General features: G+C 43.0%; 1 protein-coding gene across 1 annotated transcript; it reads left to right on the plus strand.

Annotated features, from left to right (window-relative positions):
• Nucleotides 1-133: 133 nt before the first annotated feature.
• kif3b (kinesin family member 3B) lies at nucleotides 134-13,995 on the plus strand. Its single transcript, XM_035158152.2, has 9 exons — nucleotides 134-365; nucleotides 979-2,457; nucleotides 2,683-2,784; nucleotides 5,384-5,506; nucleotides 5,918-6,036; nucleotides 6,351-6,467; nucleotides 7,709-7,814; nucleotides 8,007-8,218; nucleotides 10,441-13,995. Exons 2-9 carry the CDS (start codon nucleotides 1,057-1,059, stop codon nucleotides 10,544-10,546), a joined length of 2,286 nt encoding a protein of 761 aa, XP_035014043.1. The 5' UTR covers nucleotides 134-365; nucleotides 979-1,056; the 3' UTR covers nucleotides 10,547-13,995.
• The last annotated feature ends 697 nt before the right edge of the window (nucleotides 13,996-14,692 follow it).

Genomic DNA, 14,692 nt, shown 5'->3' on the forward strand with positions numbered 1-14,692 from the left:
TGCATGTATGAATATGATAAGAAGATAAATGTTACTATGTAATTAATTGTAATATATATATATATACTGCGTCTGGACACTAATATTTACTTGGTTTAATGTTTTTCACAATTGTCTATGTTGGGGGATGGGGTGGCTGAACCTGGCAACCCAGCCAACCCAGCCCAGCACAGTATGATGAGCAGCGGTGACTGGGAGTTATGGATTAGCTCACGTTCTTCTCCTCTGAACGCTACACGACCTGTGTGTGTCTGTGCTGTGAAGTTGTGTTTGTGTCGCTTTGGTTTCACGAGTCCAACGAGTTTTTACTTTTTGTTGGGTGACGTGTTGAACCCATGTTGGTCCTCGCCACTAGCGTTAGCCAGGTAATGCTAGCAGACTTGTAGCGGAGGTTACCGCTGTGTTTGCCGTTGCTAGGCCGGTCTTGTGGTCTCGTTGTCGGTTGTCGTTGGCATTAGCTAACGTCGGTTAGCTGACCCGCTGCTGTGCTAGCATCAGTTGGACAGGTTCTGTAAAACGCGTTGGTTATCGACATGTTCCGGCTGGTGAAGTCCCCATAGAGGCTGTCACTTCACAACCTGAACTTCCACCATAGAGTCGTTTACATAGCAGCTTGTAGCTGCAGGTTAACCGGCTAACTTGAGCTAAATTAGGGTGGAGGCATTCAATAGCCAGAGCAGTGTGCTAATGCTGCTGTTCACCACTGTCATGGACATGGAGCTAATTCCTGTTTAATGACTCAGACCAACCTCACCAGTTCTAATGCTATGCTCAGTATCATAGAGAAGTGTTTCAAACCAGGGACATGTTGACCTGCAACACAGGTGTTAGCATCAGGAGAGATGTCAGGGCTAAAGTCTGTTCATAGTTTAGCGTTGCTGAGTTTAAGCAGGTTTTCCAGTTTGTATGTAAGAGTGTGTTTTATCGAGGTTGTCATGGAAGGTTGGTACTAAGCATTGCATGTGTCTTCTCCAGCAGATTCTGATGAGGGCATTTCTACAGGCCAACTGTTCCTGACACTGCACTTGGAAGACGTGTGAGCTGCAGATCCTCACCATGTCCAAGAGCAAGAGTCCTGAGACAGTGAAGGTGGTGGTCCGATGTCGCCCAATGAATGAAAAAGAACAGGCAAACAAATTTGAAAGGGTCGTCTCTGTGGATGTGAAACTGGGCCAAATTGTTGTCAGGAACCACAGAGAAGCTTCAGCCAGCGAAAGTCCCAAAGTCTTCACTTTTGATTCAGTCTACGACTGGAACTCCAAACAAATAGATCTGTACGATGAAACCTTCAGGCCACTGGTGGATTCAGTTCTTCTTGGCTTCAATGGGACCATCTTTGCCTATGGGCAGACGGGTACAGGGAAGACGTACACAATGGAGGGGGTGAGAAATGATCCAGAGAAGAGAGGGGTGATCCCTAACTCCTTTGAGCACATCTTCACACACATCTCACGATCCCAGAATCAGCAGTACCTGGTGAGAGCATCATATCTTGAAATTTACCAAGAGGAGGTCAAAGACTTGCTTTCCAAGAACCAAGCCCATCGCCTTGAGCTGAGGGAGAGGCCTGACACGGGCGTTTATGTCAAAGACCTGTCGTCATTTGTCACCAAGAGTGTGCGAGAGATCGAGCATGTCATGAATGTGGGCAACCAGAATCGTTCTGTGGGTTCTACAAACATGAATGAACACAGCTCCCGATCTCACGCCATTTTTGTCATCACTGTTGAGTGCAGTGAGTTGGGTGTGGACGGGGAGAACCATATCAGAGTGGGCAAACTGAACTTGGTCGATTTAGCTGGCAGCGAAAGGCAGGCCAAGACTGGCGCTCAGGGGGAGAGGCTTAAAGAAGCCACAAAGATCAACCTGTCACTTTCTGCTCTGGGGAACGTCATATCAGCTCTGGTGGATGGCAGGAGCAGCCACATCCCCTACCGAGACTCAAAACTCACCCGTCTGCTGCAGGACTCCCTGGGGGGCAATGCCTGCACCGTCATGGTTGCCAACATTGGGCCGGCATCCTACAACATGGAGGAGACCTTGACAACACTGCGCTACTCCAACAGGGCAAAGAACATCAAGAATAAACCACGCATCAATGAGGACCCCAAGGATGCACTACTGAGGGAGTTTCAGGAGGAGATCGCCAGGTTGAAAGAGCAGCTGGAGAAGCGCTCAGGGGAAAAAAAGAAGAGGAAGCAAAGGAGGAGAGCTGGGGAAGGGAGTGATGGTGACGATCTGGAAGGAGAGACAGAGGATGATGATGAAGATGGAGATGACAAAGGAGATTACTGGGGGGAGCAGCAGGAGAAGCTGGAGAGAGAGAGGAAGGCCATCATGGAGGATCACAGTCTGGTGGCTGAGGAGAAAGTTCGGTTGCTCAAGAAGAAGGAGAAGAAAATGGAAGACTTGAGGAGGGAGAGGGAGGCTGGAGAGATGCTTACAGCTAAAGTTAAGGTAGGCAGACTTTTCTAGACAGGGTGTGTTTCTGTACAGCTAGAATGTTACTGTTGCCTTAACATGACAAATTCGATTTTCATTAGATGCAACAACTAATAGATTTGTTTAAAATGTACACACACAGGCCAGTGGATCTGTATGTTGTTCTGCTCGTGAGATGGAATTGCCTTTATATCCTGTGTGATCTGAAGTGTTAGCATCAATTTATTCTCCCCCATCCAGGCAATGGAGAGTAAGCTTCTGGTTGGGGGGAAGAACATAGTGGATCACACCAACGAGCAACAGAAAATGCTGCAGCAGAGGAGGCATGAAATCGCTGAACAGGTATGTGAAACATCTGAAAAGTAGTGGTAAACTGTCGATGCCTCACAGACTCAGACTAGATTTCTAGCATGCCGGAAAGCCCAGTCTCTGGGCTTTCTAAAATCTATTGTCCCAATTCCACAGGTATTTATTTTGTCTGTATCCTTTTCAAATGTTTTGAAATAGGCTATTCTCATATAGAGAGTGGGGGCGGAATAATAGGCATACTCTCTTCTGTTAGGAAAGAGTTCTCTCTATATATAAATTAGACCAACATCCTCAAAAACTGTGTTAACTTTCTTGTATTCAAACTTTGCGCTATGAGTTTTTCCACTAAAGAAGTCTAATTTTGGCTGCAAGTGTATATTTAAATCACCACAAACCAAGAGTTTGTCCTTTTAAGCCTTAGGTGCAGCACACAAGTCTAAACTGAATGAATGTCTAATCAGTGTGGAGATCATTGACCCCTGTAATAGACTTACTGTTGTATTCTGATTTTTGAATTGAAAACCTTATTTTGTAAATTACTGCACAATTGTAACAACAGTAACAGTCTGTACTACTTTATAAAGCGCTTTCTAAAAACAGAGTTCATATTTGTCTGACTGATTTTATTAACTGATGAAAAAGCAGCCATGTGCAGTAATATAGGAAACTGGATGTGAAACATTGAGATGCATCATTGTGCATTCAAATCATTGACTGCTGAATCGTAATCGAATCATGAGGGGTTGTGAAGATGCACACCTCTACTAGCCATGTGTATTCAACTGTTGTATTTTTAAGATTAGAAAAAAAAACTGCAGATCTACTTCCTGAACAAACAAGTAAAAACAGATAAGAAAAAGGGTTAGGGGTACAGTATGGACGGATCAACAGTCCATCACTCGGCTGACAGACACAAACAACCATTCACGCTCACACCTATAGGCAATTTAGGGAAATGGCTACAGTATAACAAGAGAAGTGTAAAATATTTTTTTGGGTTCATAATGAAACTGTAGTGGGAAGAGCAACAAGTGGAGGTCATGATACATTTGGTGTTTTAGTGAATGTAGTTTTTGTTTTATGTTTTAACAAAAGCTTAATTAAGTCTCATATTTATCCAAGTGCATTAATCTTGCAATCTGTACACCTGGTCTGAGATCCTTTGTGTAATAATAATAATAATAATAATAATAATAATAAAGGCTTATATTTATATAGCTCCTTTCACGGGACCCAAGGACACTTTGCATATGTTTGTGAGGACAAAACAGTAGAGAAAAGAAAAAGGTAATAATACAATTACAGAACAGGATAGAATTTAGCAGCAGGGTGCATCATAAACAGAGGCCAAATGCCTTAGTGAAGAGTTGGTGCTTGAGGAGTTTTTGGAAAATGTCGAGAGATTCAGCGTTGCGTAGTTCAGCAGGGAGAGAGTTCCAGAGGGTGGGGGCTGCGACACAGAAGGCTCTGTCTCCAAAAGTTTGTAATTTGGTGCTGGGGTTGGAGAGCAAACCTAAGTTTGAGGACCGTAGCCTTCTGAGTGCAGTGTAGGGTTGGAGGAGGTCGGTTAAATATAGTGGGGCTAGAGCATGGAGGGATTTGTAGGTGAGCAGGAGGAGTTTGTAGTTGCAGGCCTTTATCGGGAGCCAGTGGAGGTAAATGAGGGTCGGCGTGATGTGCTGCAAGGGCTTAGTGTGGGTGAAAAACCTTGCGGAGTTCTGTACATATTGGAGTCATTTCAGGATGTTGTCAGGTACCCCAAACAGGACTCCATTGCAGTAATCCAGGCAGGAGGTGAAAAAGGCATGGGTGAGGGTTTCTGCAACGGAGTGAAGGCCGGAGTCTGGAGATATTTTTGAGGTGAAAGAAGGTGAAGATTTGGTGACAGATTTGATGTGGGATTTGAAGGAGAGGGTGGAGTCAAGAATGACGCCCAGGTTGCAGACCTTGGGGGATGGGGCGATGGCGCAGCCGTCGATGTTTAGGAGGAGATCTCCAACCTAAAATCCAGATTTTAATGTTGTGCAGGCAATTGACTAGTGACTGGGGGGGGCTGAGCGGAGCGGATGGATGAGTGCTTATGTAGAGCTGGGTGACGTCGAAGTAAGAGTGGTAATTAAGGCCATGTTGACGGATGATACGACCAAGGGGGAGCATGTAGATGGTGAAAAGAGGGGGGCCCAGCACTGAGCCTTGTGGGACACCTTGGTTGGCTGGAGTGGGGCTAGATGGTGATGAACTGTTTCCTGTTGGAGAGGTAAGATTGGAACCAGGTGAGAGCTGTTCCAGTGAGGCTGAGGTATTTGGATAGGCGGTTGAGGAGGATGGTATGGGAGACTGTGTCGAACACCGCAGAGAGGTCAAGGAGGATGAGGATACTGATGTGGCCGGAGTCAGCAGCGATGAGGAGGTCGTTGGTGATTTTGATGAGGGCTGTCTCTGTGCTGTGGTGGGGTCTGTAGTTTGTCAACAACATTACAAAAGTCTGGGACAAAAAAAATATTCCTATCTCTTACTTGAGTGTGTCTAAAATTGAGAACAAGATAACAAGCTTCCTTTCAGCCAGGGACCTCTGTGTAGCCTGATCACACACAGGGCACTTTGGTCTAAAGTTTAAAATGTGTGTTTGCAGAAACGCAGCGAGCGAGAGATGCAGCAGGAGATGGAGAGTCGTGACGAGGAGACTCTGGAGCTGAAGGAGACCTACACTTCTTTGCAGCAGGAGGTCGACATCAAAACCAAGAAGCTGAAAAAGGTATCAGCTCCAACCTTGACTGGTTGACTAAATGTCTGTCGTTCCTGTCCACTCACTTGTTTTCAGGATGCATCTCCAGTCCTGGCCACTGTATTCAACGAATTTATTCTGAGTCGGCCATATTCACTGATAGCGTAAATATTCATTATTTGTAGATGCTTAGGTCAGCATTTCTGTTGAATTTTGCAAATCTGATATGCTCTGCCTCAGAGAATTTATGTGTCTGGTAATAAAAAGCCTTGCAAGTAAGTAGGTAGTACTTACATCTGGTAAGAATACACAATTGCCTTAGTTGGTGGATTCAGATATTCCATTACTCCTCGTGACAGTCACTGTTTCAGCCAAGTTCTAAGACTGAAAATATACTTATCATCATGGAAACCCTGGTTTCAATCCTCCTTTGTGCTTCAGCTGTTTGCCAAGCTGCAGGCAGTGAAGGCAGAAATCCACGACATCCAGGAGGCACACATCAGAGAGCGTCAGGAGCTGGAACAGACCCAGAATGAGCTCACCAGGGACCTCAAACTCAAGTAAGGAGCTTGCATATCATTCTGTTGGCCATCAGCATTATATCATGATGAACACAATCTGTCCTGCTCCAGGAGAGAACACACACAGGAACAAAGTTGTGCGGTTGAATACTTAGGAACTATTTCTGTCACTGTCATTATTAATGAATATGAGGTTAAATTAAGTGTATAATTTCTAATCAACATCCTCAAATAAGCAGAGCTCCTGGTGTCATAAATGACACACATCTGAGTGTTTGTGTCTTGCTGTCATTCTCTGCTTGCCATCTTGTCTCTTACTGCCTCCTGCTAACTGCTTGTCTGTTGTCTTTCAGACATCTGATCATTGAGAACTTCATTCCCCAAGAGGAGAAGAGCAAAATAGTCAGCAGAGCTTATATTGATGAAGAGGATGAGCACTGGAAAATGCAGCCCATTACACGTATAGAGGAGTAAGTTACACAATATTCCTAGCATGTTTTTACGTAAATTCTTCATCTGGGTAGAAGCGCTTTATGTGTGTAATTATGCCATTGGGGACAAATCACACAGCCAAAGACCCAGACAACGGTCTAAGGACTACAAGATTAAATGTGGCAAGACAAGATAGTGAATCCAAAATACAATACAACATCTGTGAAGATGTATTCAAGAACAAATGTGGTGTGAAAATTCACAGAGGCAAGTTGAAGTGCAAAGAGCAATAACAGCAAGGCAAAGCACCTTGTATCGGCCAGAGAGCTATTTTCGAGTTTATTAGTACGGTGGAGGACCAGGACCAAGAGGAAAACCAGCAGTGCCCTAGACATCAATGCTTAACCTGCTCAGAGTACAAGAAAAAGGGGTTTATCTGAAAGTCTGGAAAACTTTGATCGGAAACCACACCCTTAAAGGAGAGGCAACAATGAAGCTCAAGACCATGGTGTAAGTTGTGTTTCAGGCATGGAAGAAGAAGCAGGAGCCTCGTCTCTGAACACTGGCTGAGGGTTGTTTTGATCCTAAAGAATTGAACTCATCAAGACTGAAACAGTTTCAGGAGATCTTCCTGCTAGATGTTGAAGGGATACATATTCTGGTCCATCATTGAAATCTTATCTTCACCAACGAGCCCCAGGGTACTCTGGATTTCTTGAGCATACATCAGTGATCAGCCAAGTCATTAAGGAAGCCAAGAGTAATAACAACACTCTGTCAGTCGTATGGTCAGATCTCGCCAACTCCTAACAACCTAAAGATGTGGAGCAGTACAGAGCAACCATCTGTACCTTGCATTACATCCTTACCGGCTGTCCTGAATCATTTGGAGAAGGTCGGTAAAGATGGAGGCACGACCAAGTCCTTATGGAAATTGCCAAACGGACAGACCTTCAGAAAATTTCCCAACCATGCAAACACACTAACCATCCTGCAACCCCCCCAAGCATTTCCATGGTTACAGGTGGTATTAATGTTAATTGCTCTTTTAAAAACAATAAATTGCTTTCTGTTTACACTTAATGATAAGAACAGAATACAGTCACTTTCAGCACTCTTCATCTTAGAAATGCCACCAGCAGAAACTGTGTTCTTTGTTCAGATCATCACACAAACAGTGAATTTGATCGTTAAAGGATATATCATCATCCTGCAAAGCCCTAATTAATTTCATGTAAGATACCAATTTTTTTTCATGATGCTTAACTTTCTGTTTCAGTGAACATCAGATGATGACCAGGCCTCTGTCTGCAGTGGGCTACAGGAGGCCTCTCTGTCACCACGCTCGCATGGCCATGATGATGAAGCCTGACACGAGATACAAAGTAAGCAGCACTTTCTCTTCACCTGTTTCACTGATGAACATATTCAAGCTCACTCCGTGAGCTGTCTCTGGTCACACACACATGAATGCGGTTAATGTCAGTTATCAGTAAGAATAACAAAATGTACATGTGCATCCCTACTTCATTGCGAATACAAAAATGTACGTATATTTTGTGCTTCTCTGCCCCCAGGCTGAAAACATCCAGATACTGGACATGGACCTTCCAACACGGACGACTATAGACTATCAGGAGCCGGTAATCGCCCCAACGGTGGCAGCAGCTCTGAGGGACGCTCTCAGGGATGAGGATGAGATCCAGGTAGATGCCTTAGGCTTTTACAACAGTTTAGGACCAACCCCACCAGCCAGTGCCATCTCCAGCCTCAAGAAACCAAAGTCTGGGTAAGTTAATTCAATCAATCAAATTTTATTTGTATAGCCCATATTCACAAATCACAATTTGTCTCATAGGGCTTTAACAAGGTGTGACTTCCTCTGCCTTTAACCCTCAACAAGAGTAAGGAAAAACTACTAAAAAAAACCCTTTTAACAGGGTAAAAAGAACGTAGAAACCTCAGAGAGAGCGACATGTGAGGGATCCCTCTCCCAGGACGGACAGAAGTGCAATAGATGTCAAGTATAAAGGAGAACATCATCAAGATAAAGGTTTTAGCAGCATTGATAAGGGTAAACATTTTGAAGCATAACTGAAGGTCAGTGAATTGACGGATTATTGTCAGTAATGGTCGAGTATCTGAGGAGAGATACTATATATCAAGCAGTCCTGCTGCAATCATAGTCTATGGTCAGCAGCCAGCAAGATCATGATCCACCATCAAGATCGGATGCCACTATAGTCCACAGTCATTGTCCACTGCCGCCATCAGGATCCATCATCAGCTGCCACCTCGATCGTGGTCCACCACCATTATCAGATGCCAACACGATACAGGATCCGCCATTATTATCACAATCAGCCAGCTAGATACTGGATCCACCATTACGATCACGATCTCTGATACACGATCCACCATCATAATCCACGATGTGGACGTCAAGTCAGTAAGATGTATTGATGAGATATAAATTTCTTTGATGTGATAAGGAGGGAGAAGAGGAAGGAGAAGCTGGGAAGAGAAGCTCCGTGTGTCATGTGTCCCCCGACCTTCTAGACCTATAGCAGCATAACTAAGAGCAGGTCTAAGACAAGCCTGGACCGGCTCTAACTATAAGCTTTATCGTAAAGGAAGGTTTTAAGCCGACTCTTAAACGTACAGATGGTGTCTGCCTCCCGAACTGAAAGTGGGAGATGATTCCATAGGAGAGGAGCTTGATAGCTGAAAGCTCTGGCTCCTACTCTACTTTTAGAGACTTTAGGGACGACAAGTAAGCCTGAATTCTGGGAGCGCAGTGCTCTAGTGGGTTGATAAGGTACTATCAGCTCTTTGAGGTATAATGGTGCCATATTATTAAGGGCCTTGAAGGTGAGGAGGAGAATTTTAAATTCTATTCTAGATTTGCCAGTGTAGTGAATCTAATACAGGAGAAATGTGGTCTCTTTTCCTGGTTCTTGTCAGGACACGTGCTGCAGCATTTTGGACAAGCTGCAGAGTCTTTAACGACTTACTGCTGGAGCCTGATAATAAGGAATTACAATAAAATGTCACCTGTAAACTCTCCTTCAGCTGCCAATACCACATGTTGTACTTATTTAATAATTCAATTTTCAATTCAGTTCAATTTGTTTGTAGCACCAAATCACATTACAAAAGAGCTTACTGTATTGTCCTGTAGTTTGTCTGGATCTTGGATTCATCGTTTTTTGTCTGGAAACAAAAGAAACCATAGAACATGTTTAGAGTCCAAATGTTTAGATTCTTGACCTTTGCTGTTATTCCCACTGTTATGGAAGTTTGGTGGAAGCAGGTGAAAGTTGAACTCAGGCAGCAGCTGATTTCTTATGCAGAAAATTTTAATGTGGACTTGATGCATCAAGGAGACCAGAAGGTGAAACAATATACAAACACTAACAGAGTAACAGGAGCAATTATCACCCCCAAGTCTGAAGATGTCTCCCACAGCTTCCACATATATCTTCCTCTACTTGTAGCACCCATTCTAACAGCACATCCATGAATGGCTAGAATTGCTGTCACTCTCTATGTTACATGTAGGTGTTCACATCCTATTGGATAGTTAAGTCTAAAGTATGCATTCATGAATCACATTGGGCCTCATTTACTAACGTGCGCAGAAATGTTCTTACTCTCCGCAGAAAATAAATGCGTGCACAAAATCTCCACCGGAAATAGGCAAAAGAGTTGAAGTTGGTGAGAGTTGAAGTTGGTGCCTCTCTGTCTGGAGCATCTGAGTTAGATATGAAAGTCACTAAACGTAGACACTACAATGTACTGTTGGTTGGTCCTTTATCTATAACCTGACCTCTGGTACTGCTTGGAGAGAGAAGGAAGTATGTGTGGAACGAACCAGGCCCCACTCTCCCAATGGTGTACAGATGTAATGTTATATATATATATATATACATATATAGTATATAGTGGCGTTAAAAATTCTTGAACACCCACAATCTGTTCACCTCTCTGTTTTTGCTCTCTGTCACTCAGTCGACCCAGAACTGGTAAGATGTCGAGCACCCCAACGTCTCCTTTCAGCCCCTCCAGTCCAGGATCTCCTCTTTACCCACAATGCCGCGGCCTGGTGCCCAAGTGACCGCTTCTGCCACTACTGTCACTACCACAACCTCTCTCGTGCACCTTTCCACTTGGACTCAACTTTGAGAGAATGGGTTTGGTTTTATTTATTTATTTTATTTTTTTTACTACAGAATCTGGGATTCTGTAAACGTTACAGAAAACCTTAATACTAATGCTGCTTTGTAGGTTTTAACTGTAGCCACACCACTATTAACTGTTGTCATGAGCTTTTTCCTTTGGAGATTTAAACCCACTCATCCTGAGTGTGAGCCAATACAACACCAGGACAGCAGCCACGCCTGAAGCCTCACATCACTCCACACTGCTATTAGCTGCTATGAATGTCTTAAATTTCACATTTACAGTGTTCTTAATGTATAAGAAAAAAATTAAGGGGTGTTTTTGTGTTTGCTGAACATTTGTATGTCTGTGTGTCTTTCTGTCACACACTGATTATTGAACCTTCTGTTAAACTGCACTGTCTTATTCTGATGATTTTAAGGTGCAGGTGTGTGGCGTTTTGTGTCTTTAAAGAAGTAGTTCCACATTTTGGTAAATATACTTTCTTGCCAGATGAGATAATCAGCACCACTCTCGTGTCTATTAAAGCCTGAAGTAATCAGCTTGTCTTGGCTGCCTTCACTGGTTGCCTAGCAACCTCATGGTGACAATGAGGCTCCAGGAAGTCTTAATGCTAAGTTAAGCTAATCACTTACTGGCTGTGGCTTCATACTCTGTACAGACATTAGAGTAACAAGTGAGGATATTTCCTAAAACATTGGACTGTTTCTTGAGCTGTGTTTGATTGTAAATGTTAAGGCCAGAAAGTCGAACACATTACAGACTTGGCCTGTCACCAGTTGCTGTAAAGAGTAAATGCTGTTCTTCCTGGGGCACATCAGATGGAGGCAGGAGCGGTGGGAGAGAGCTGCACACATTCACACAAACATTCTGGGCTTAGCGACACTGCAGTAGGCCACCGGACATCCCAGCGGGAGATGAATGCTAAGCACACCCTGAGTCACGGAACACTTTTCCAATAAGGCTGTGGCTCAGGGTTCATCAGGGTTCCACGATGCCTTAACCTGTGCCCTTCAGCTCTGCTCCTTCATTTTAAGGCCGCCCACACATACTCACACGTTCTTCTCTGTCAGTGTTACTTTGTCTGCTCATTCATCAGGGAATTATTTTACAGCACAGTCCTGACATTTCCAGTCGGACTGTAGGTAAAATATATGGAGAGGCAGAGCATGTGGGCACAGCAATCAACTGGCCCTAGGTTTAAGGCTGCGGGCCACAGGAAGAGAAGGTAGAAGAGGGGTGTCATGTTCACCTCCTCTACTTCTGTGTTGGTCTAACGGAACACTAAAAACCCAGCGAAGTGTTGATATCTTCACAGTATTGTGGTGGTGCCACAAAACTCAGTCAAAACACTTTGGACTTAAATGGATCTGAAACTGACTGAATAGGAAGATGGATGACTGGTCTCCACTTCCTCAGCAAACATGGAAGGGGTGGGGTTTATGATCCATACTGCAGCCACCAGGGGGCGATCAAGATGTTTTGACTTCACTTTTGGGAGCTGTCATGTTGACCATCTTTATAAACAGTATGATCTGAACATGAACCATTCCATTTGCCTACAGGTGAACAATATGCAGCTTTAACCTCCACTGTTCAGCCTGCCTCTCTGCTGCTCTTTGTCCCCCCCAACCTCTTCACTGAGGGGTGTTTTGTCCACTCGCAGCTACAGAGTAGGGTTGGGCAATGTCAACTAAATTGGCATATGACAATGTATACAGTGAACAGTGAACCAGTATACATTGTGATGGAAGATGAAATTGGGGGGGGGGGGTCATCTTAACATATTAATTAACTCGTAGACACACACACAGACTCAGCTGACGTCTCTGACCCGCTACAGTGTAAATGTTGATTTGTTTGAAATGCCGCCACCATATCAACACTGATCACCACATAATGACCGATACTTTTCTTAAATGAGTAAAATCTGTCTTCATAGCTGCTCGCATTCATTTAGTAATTCAGCCCGTCCTGACACCGCTCACTCTCTTTCTCTCTCGCGCGCTGACAGGCAGGTACACATATCCAAACCCAGACTGGGCAAAAACAACAGAATTTGTAAATTTAGACAATGTATGGAAACCTGGAGGAAATGGTGGGGCGCACTTGTGTAGCGTGATTCGTTTGGCAGTGCACAGCGCAAATGATGGAGACGGAGAGGAGCAGTAAATTACTGACAGCTGGTAAAAACTGTAAAACATCATTTTTTTACAGTCCAAACCTTTATGAAAAGACCCAAAATAAACACTGTAAGCGGACTACTTGATCACTATAACTGAATTATTTTAACAGCATTTGTATAGGATTAAGTGTTTTTCTACGTTATAGTAGAAACTGAAATTATAGTCTTTGCGTGGCAGGCTGCACCCATCTGTCAGTGTTGAACGGGGGGGCATCACGGCTGTCAGCCATCTTCAATGGATGATGGGATAGTCCATCAACCCAACCCTATGAGTTAGCTTTTACTGCCCACTGTGACTTTTCAACAGGCCTGGGTCAAATGGCAAATGAAATCCTCTCAAATACTTGATTTGTGTAGTGGATTGTTGTAGAGGCGTCACTATGAAGCTCAGTTCAAAGTTGACAAGTACTGAAAAGTAAAGGCTCTCTCCTGCTGTTTGGCCAGCGCCTACATACAGAAATATGTTATGTAGTTAGATATGTAACAGTGAATATAGACTGGTTGAAAGGCAATCCTCAGTCATTTTTGCAGCTGGAAAATAATCTAGTCTAATTTATTATAATTTCTTTTTTTTATAGACTGATGTAGATATAATTTTGTATTAATTTTCTTGAAAATAAATTGTTTTATTTTTTGAGCTTTACAATTTAATGTTTACTTTTATGTGATACAAGTATTATTTCCTTTTTTGTATACAGTAAGGTGCAGGCTTTTTGGGTGTGTGCGTGTGTACATGTTTAAATGTGTTGGTTGATGAGTCTGCCACAGATAAAAGCGTGAGTCACCTGTAGATATATGTCACTACTGAGTATTCACACATTGACTGTACATTTATCTTCATGAACACAAACATAATCTTTAAAATAAGACCTCATTATTGTAACTACCACTGCAATGCTGTGTACCTTGCGCATGATTTTAGCACGCTTGAGAAGAATACATATGGTTGTGTATTCATCACTCACAGGAATCTGATTAGGAGAATGTTAACATCTTAATTTAACTGAAAACCTTTGTGTGTGTGTGTGTATCCTGTCGCCACATCACTGGATCGAACTGCATATCTAAAATTTAAGTGACCAACTATGATGCTGATGATGCTCTTGTAGCCAAATGACGGTTACTGGTGCACTTCTGTCTGTGTTCAAGTCTTTTACATGTTTAGTTTCTTTTAATTATTAAAGACAATTCAATGATAAGATGGCAGTATGTCCCGTCTCTGGAATATTTAAAAGATGGACATGTGATCATATTTAAAAATAAACCTCAAGCCTCATGTCCTATGTAGGTAAAACACTATATCTACCTATTGCACAAAAGTCTGTCTGTAGAACGCATATCTCACGAACCATTCATCTAATGGTTAGGAACCCTAACCCTAACCCAGTGTCGAGTTTGGGGTGATTTGGATATGTCAACAGCCTGTGGACTGGGTTGAAGATGTCTTTAACGTCCTCGGATACTCTTCATATTGAGCTTAATTACACAGCTTTAATTTTGAAAAGATGTGAACTTTTATTATTTTTTACTTTTTTAATTTCGTAAGTTAAATAAATGATTCAAACTGGTAAAAACTACATGTGAACAATAATAATGCAAATTCTGTTTCAATTTATGTAAAACATAGACTAAAAGATCTCCGTTGCAGATAAACCAGGAAGGCTGAATATAAAATGTTCTAACTTCATTCTGCACAACTTTTTCTAAAATGTTTTTCACCAATAAAGATATGATTTTATAACATAGGACAAGATGGTGAATATTCCTTGTACGTTTAAAGGTCATCAGGTGTTTCGGCCTTTAAATCACAAGACACCCTCTCCTAAGGCAGGCCCACCGCAGGTTGATCAGACCTGGGTGCATGTCCCTAACTTCTTGGGGCCCAGTTGGGATCTT

This window comes from Hippoglossus stenolepis, chromosome 6, assembly GCF_022539355.2.
Source record: "Hippoglossus stenolepis isolate QCI-W04-F060 chromosome 6, HSTE1.2, whole genome shotgun sequence".
NCBI lineage: Eukaryota > Metazoa > Chordata > Actinopteri > Pleuronectiformes > Pleuronectidae > Hippoglossus > Hippoglossus stenolepis.

Bases quoted from the DNA above. Each gene is read 5' to 3' on its own strand.
- kif3b (XM_035158152.2), top strand. From the start codon at position 1,057: ATGTCCAAGAGCAAGAGTCCTGAGACAGTGAAGGTGGTGGTCCGATGT. The intron at 7,815-8,006 runs GTAAGCAGCACT...CTCTGCCCCCAG, and splicing joins AGCCTGACACGAGATACAAA to GCTGAAAACATCCAGATACT. The intron at 8,219-10,440 runs GTAAGTTAATTC...TCTGTCACTCAG, and splicing joins CTCAAGAAACCAAAGTCTGG to TCGACCCAGAACTGGTAAGA.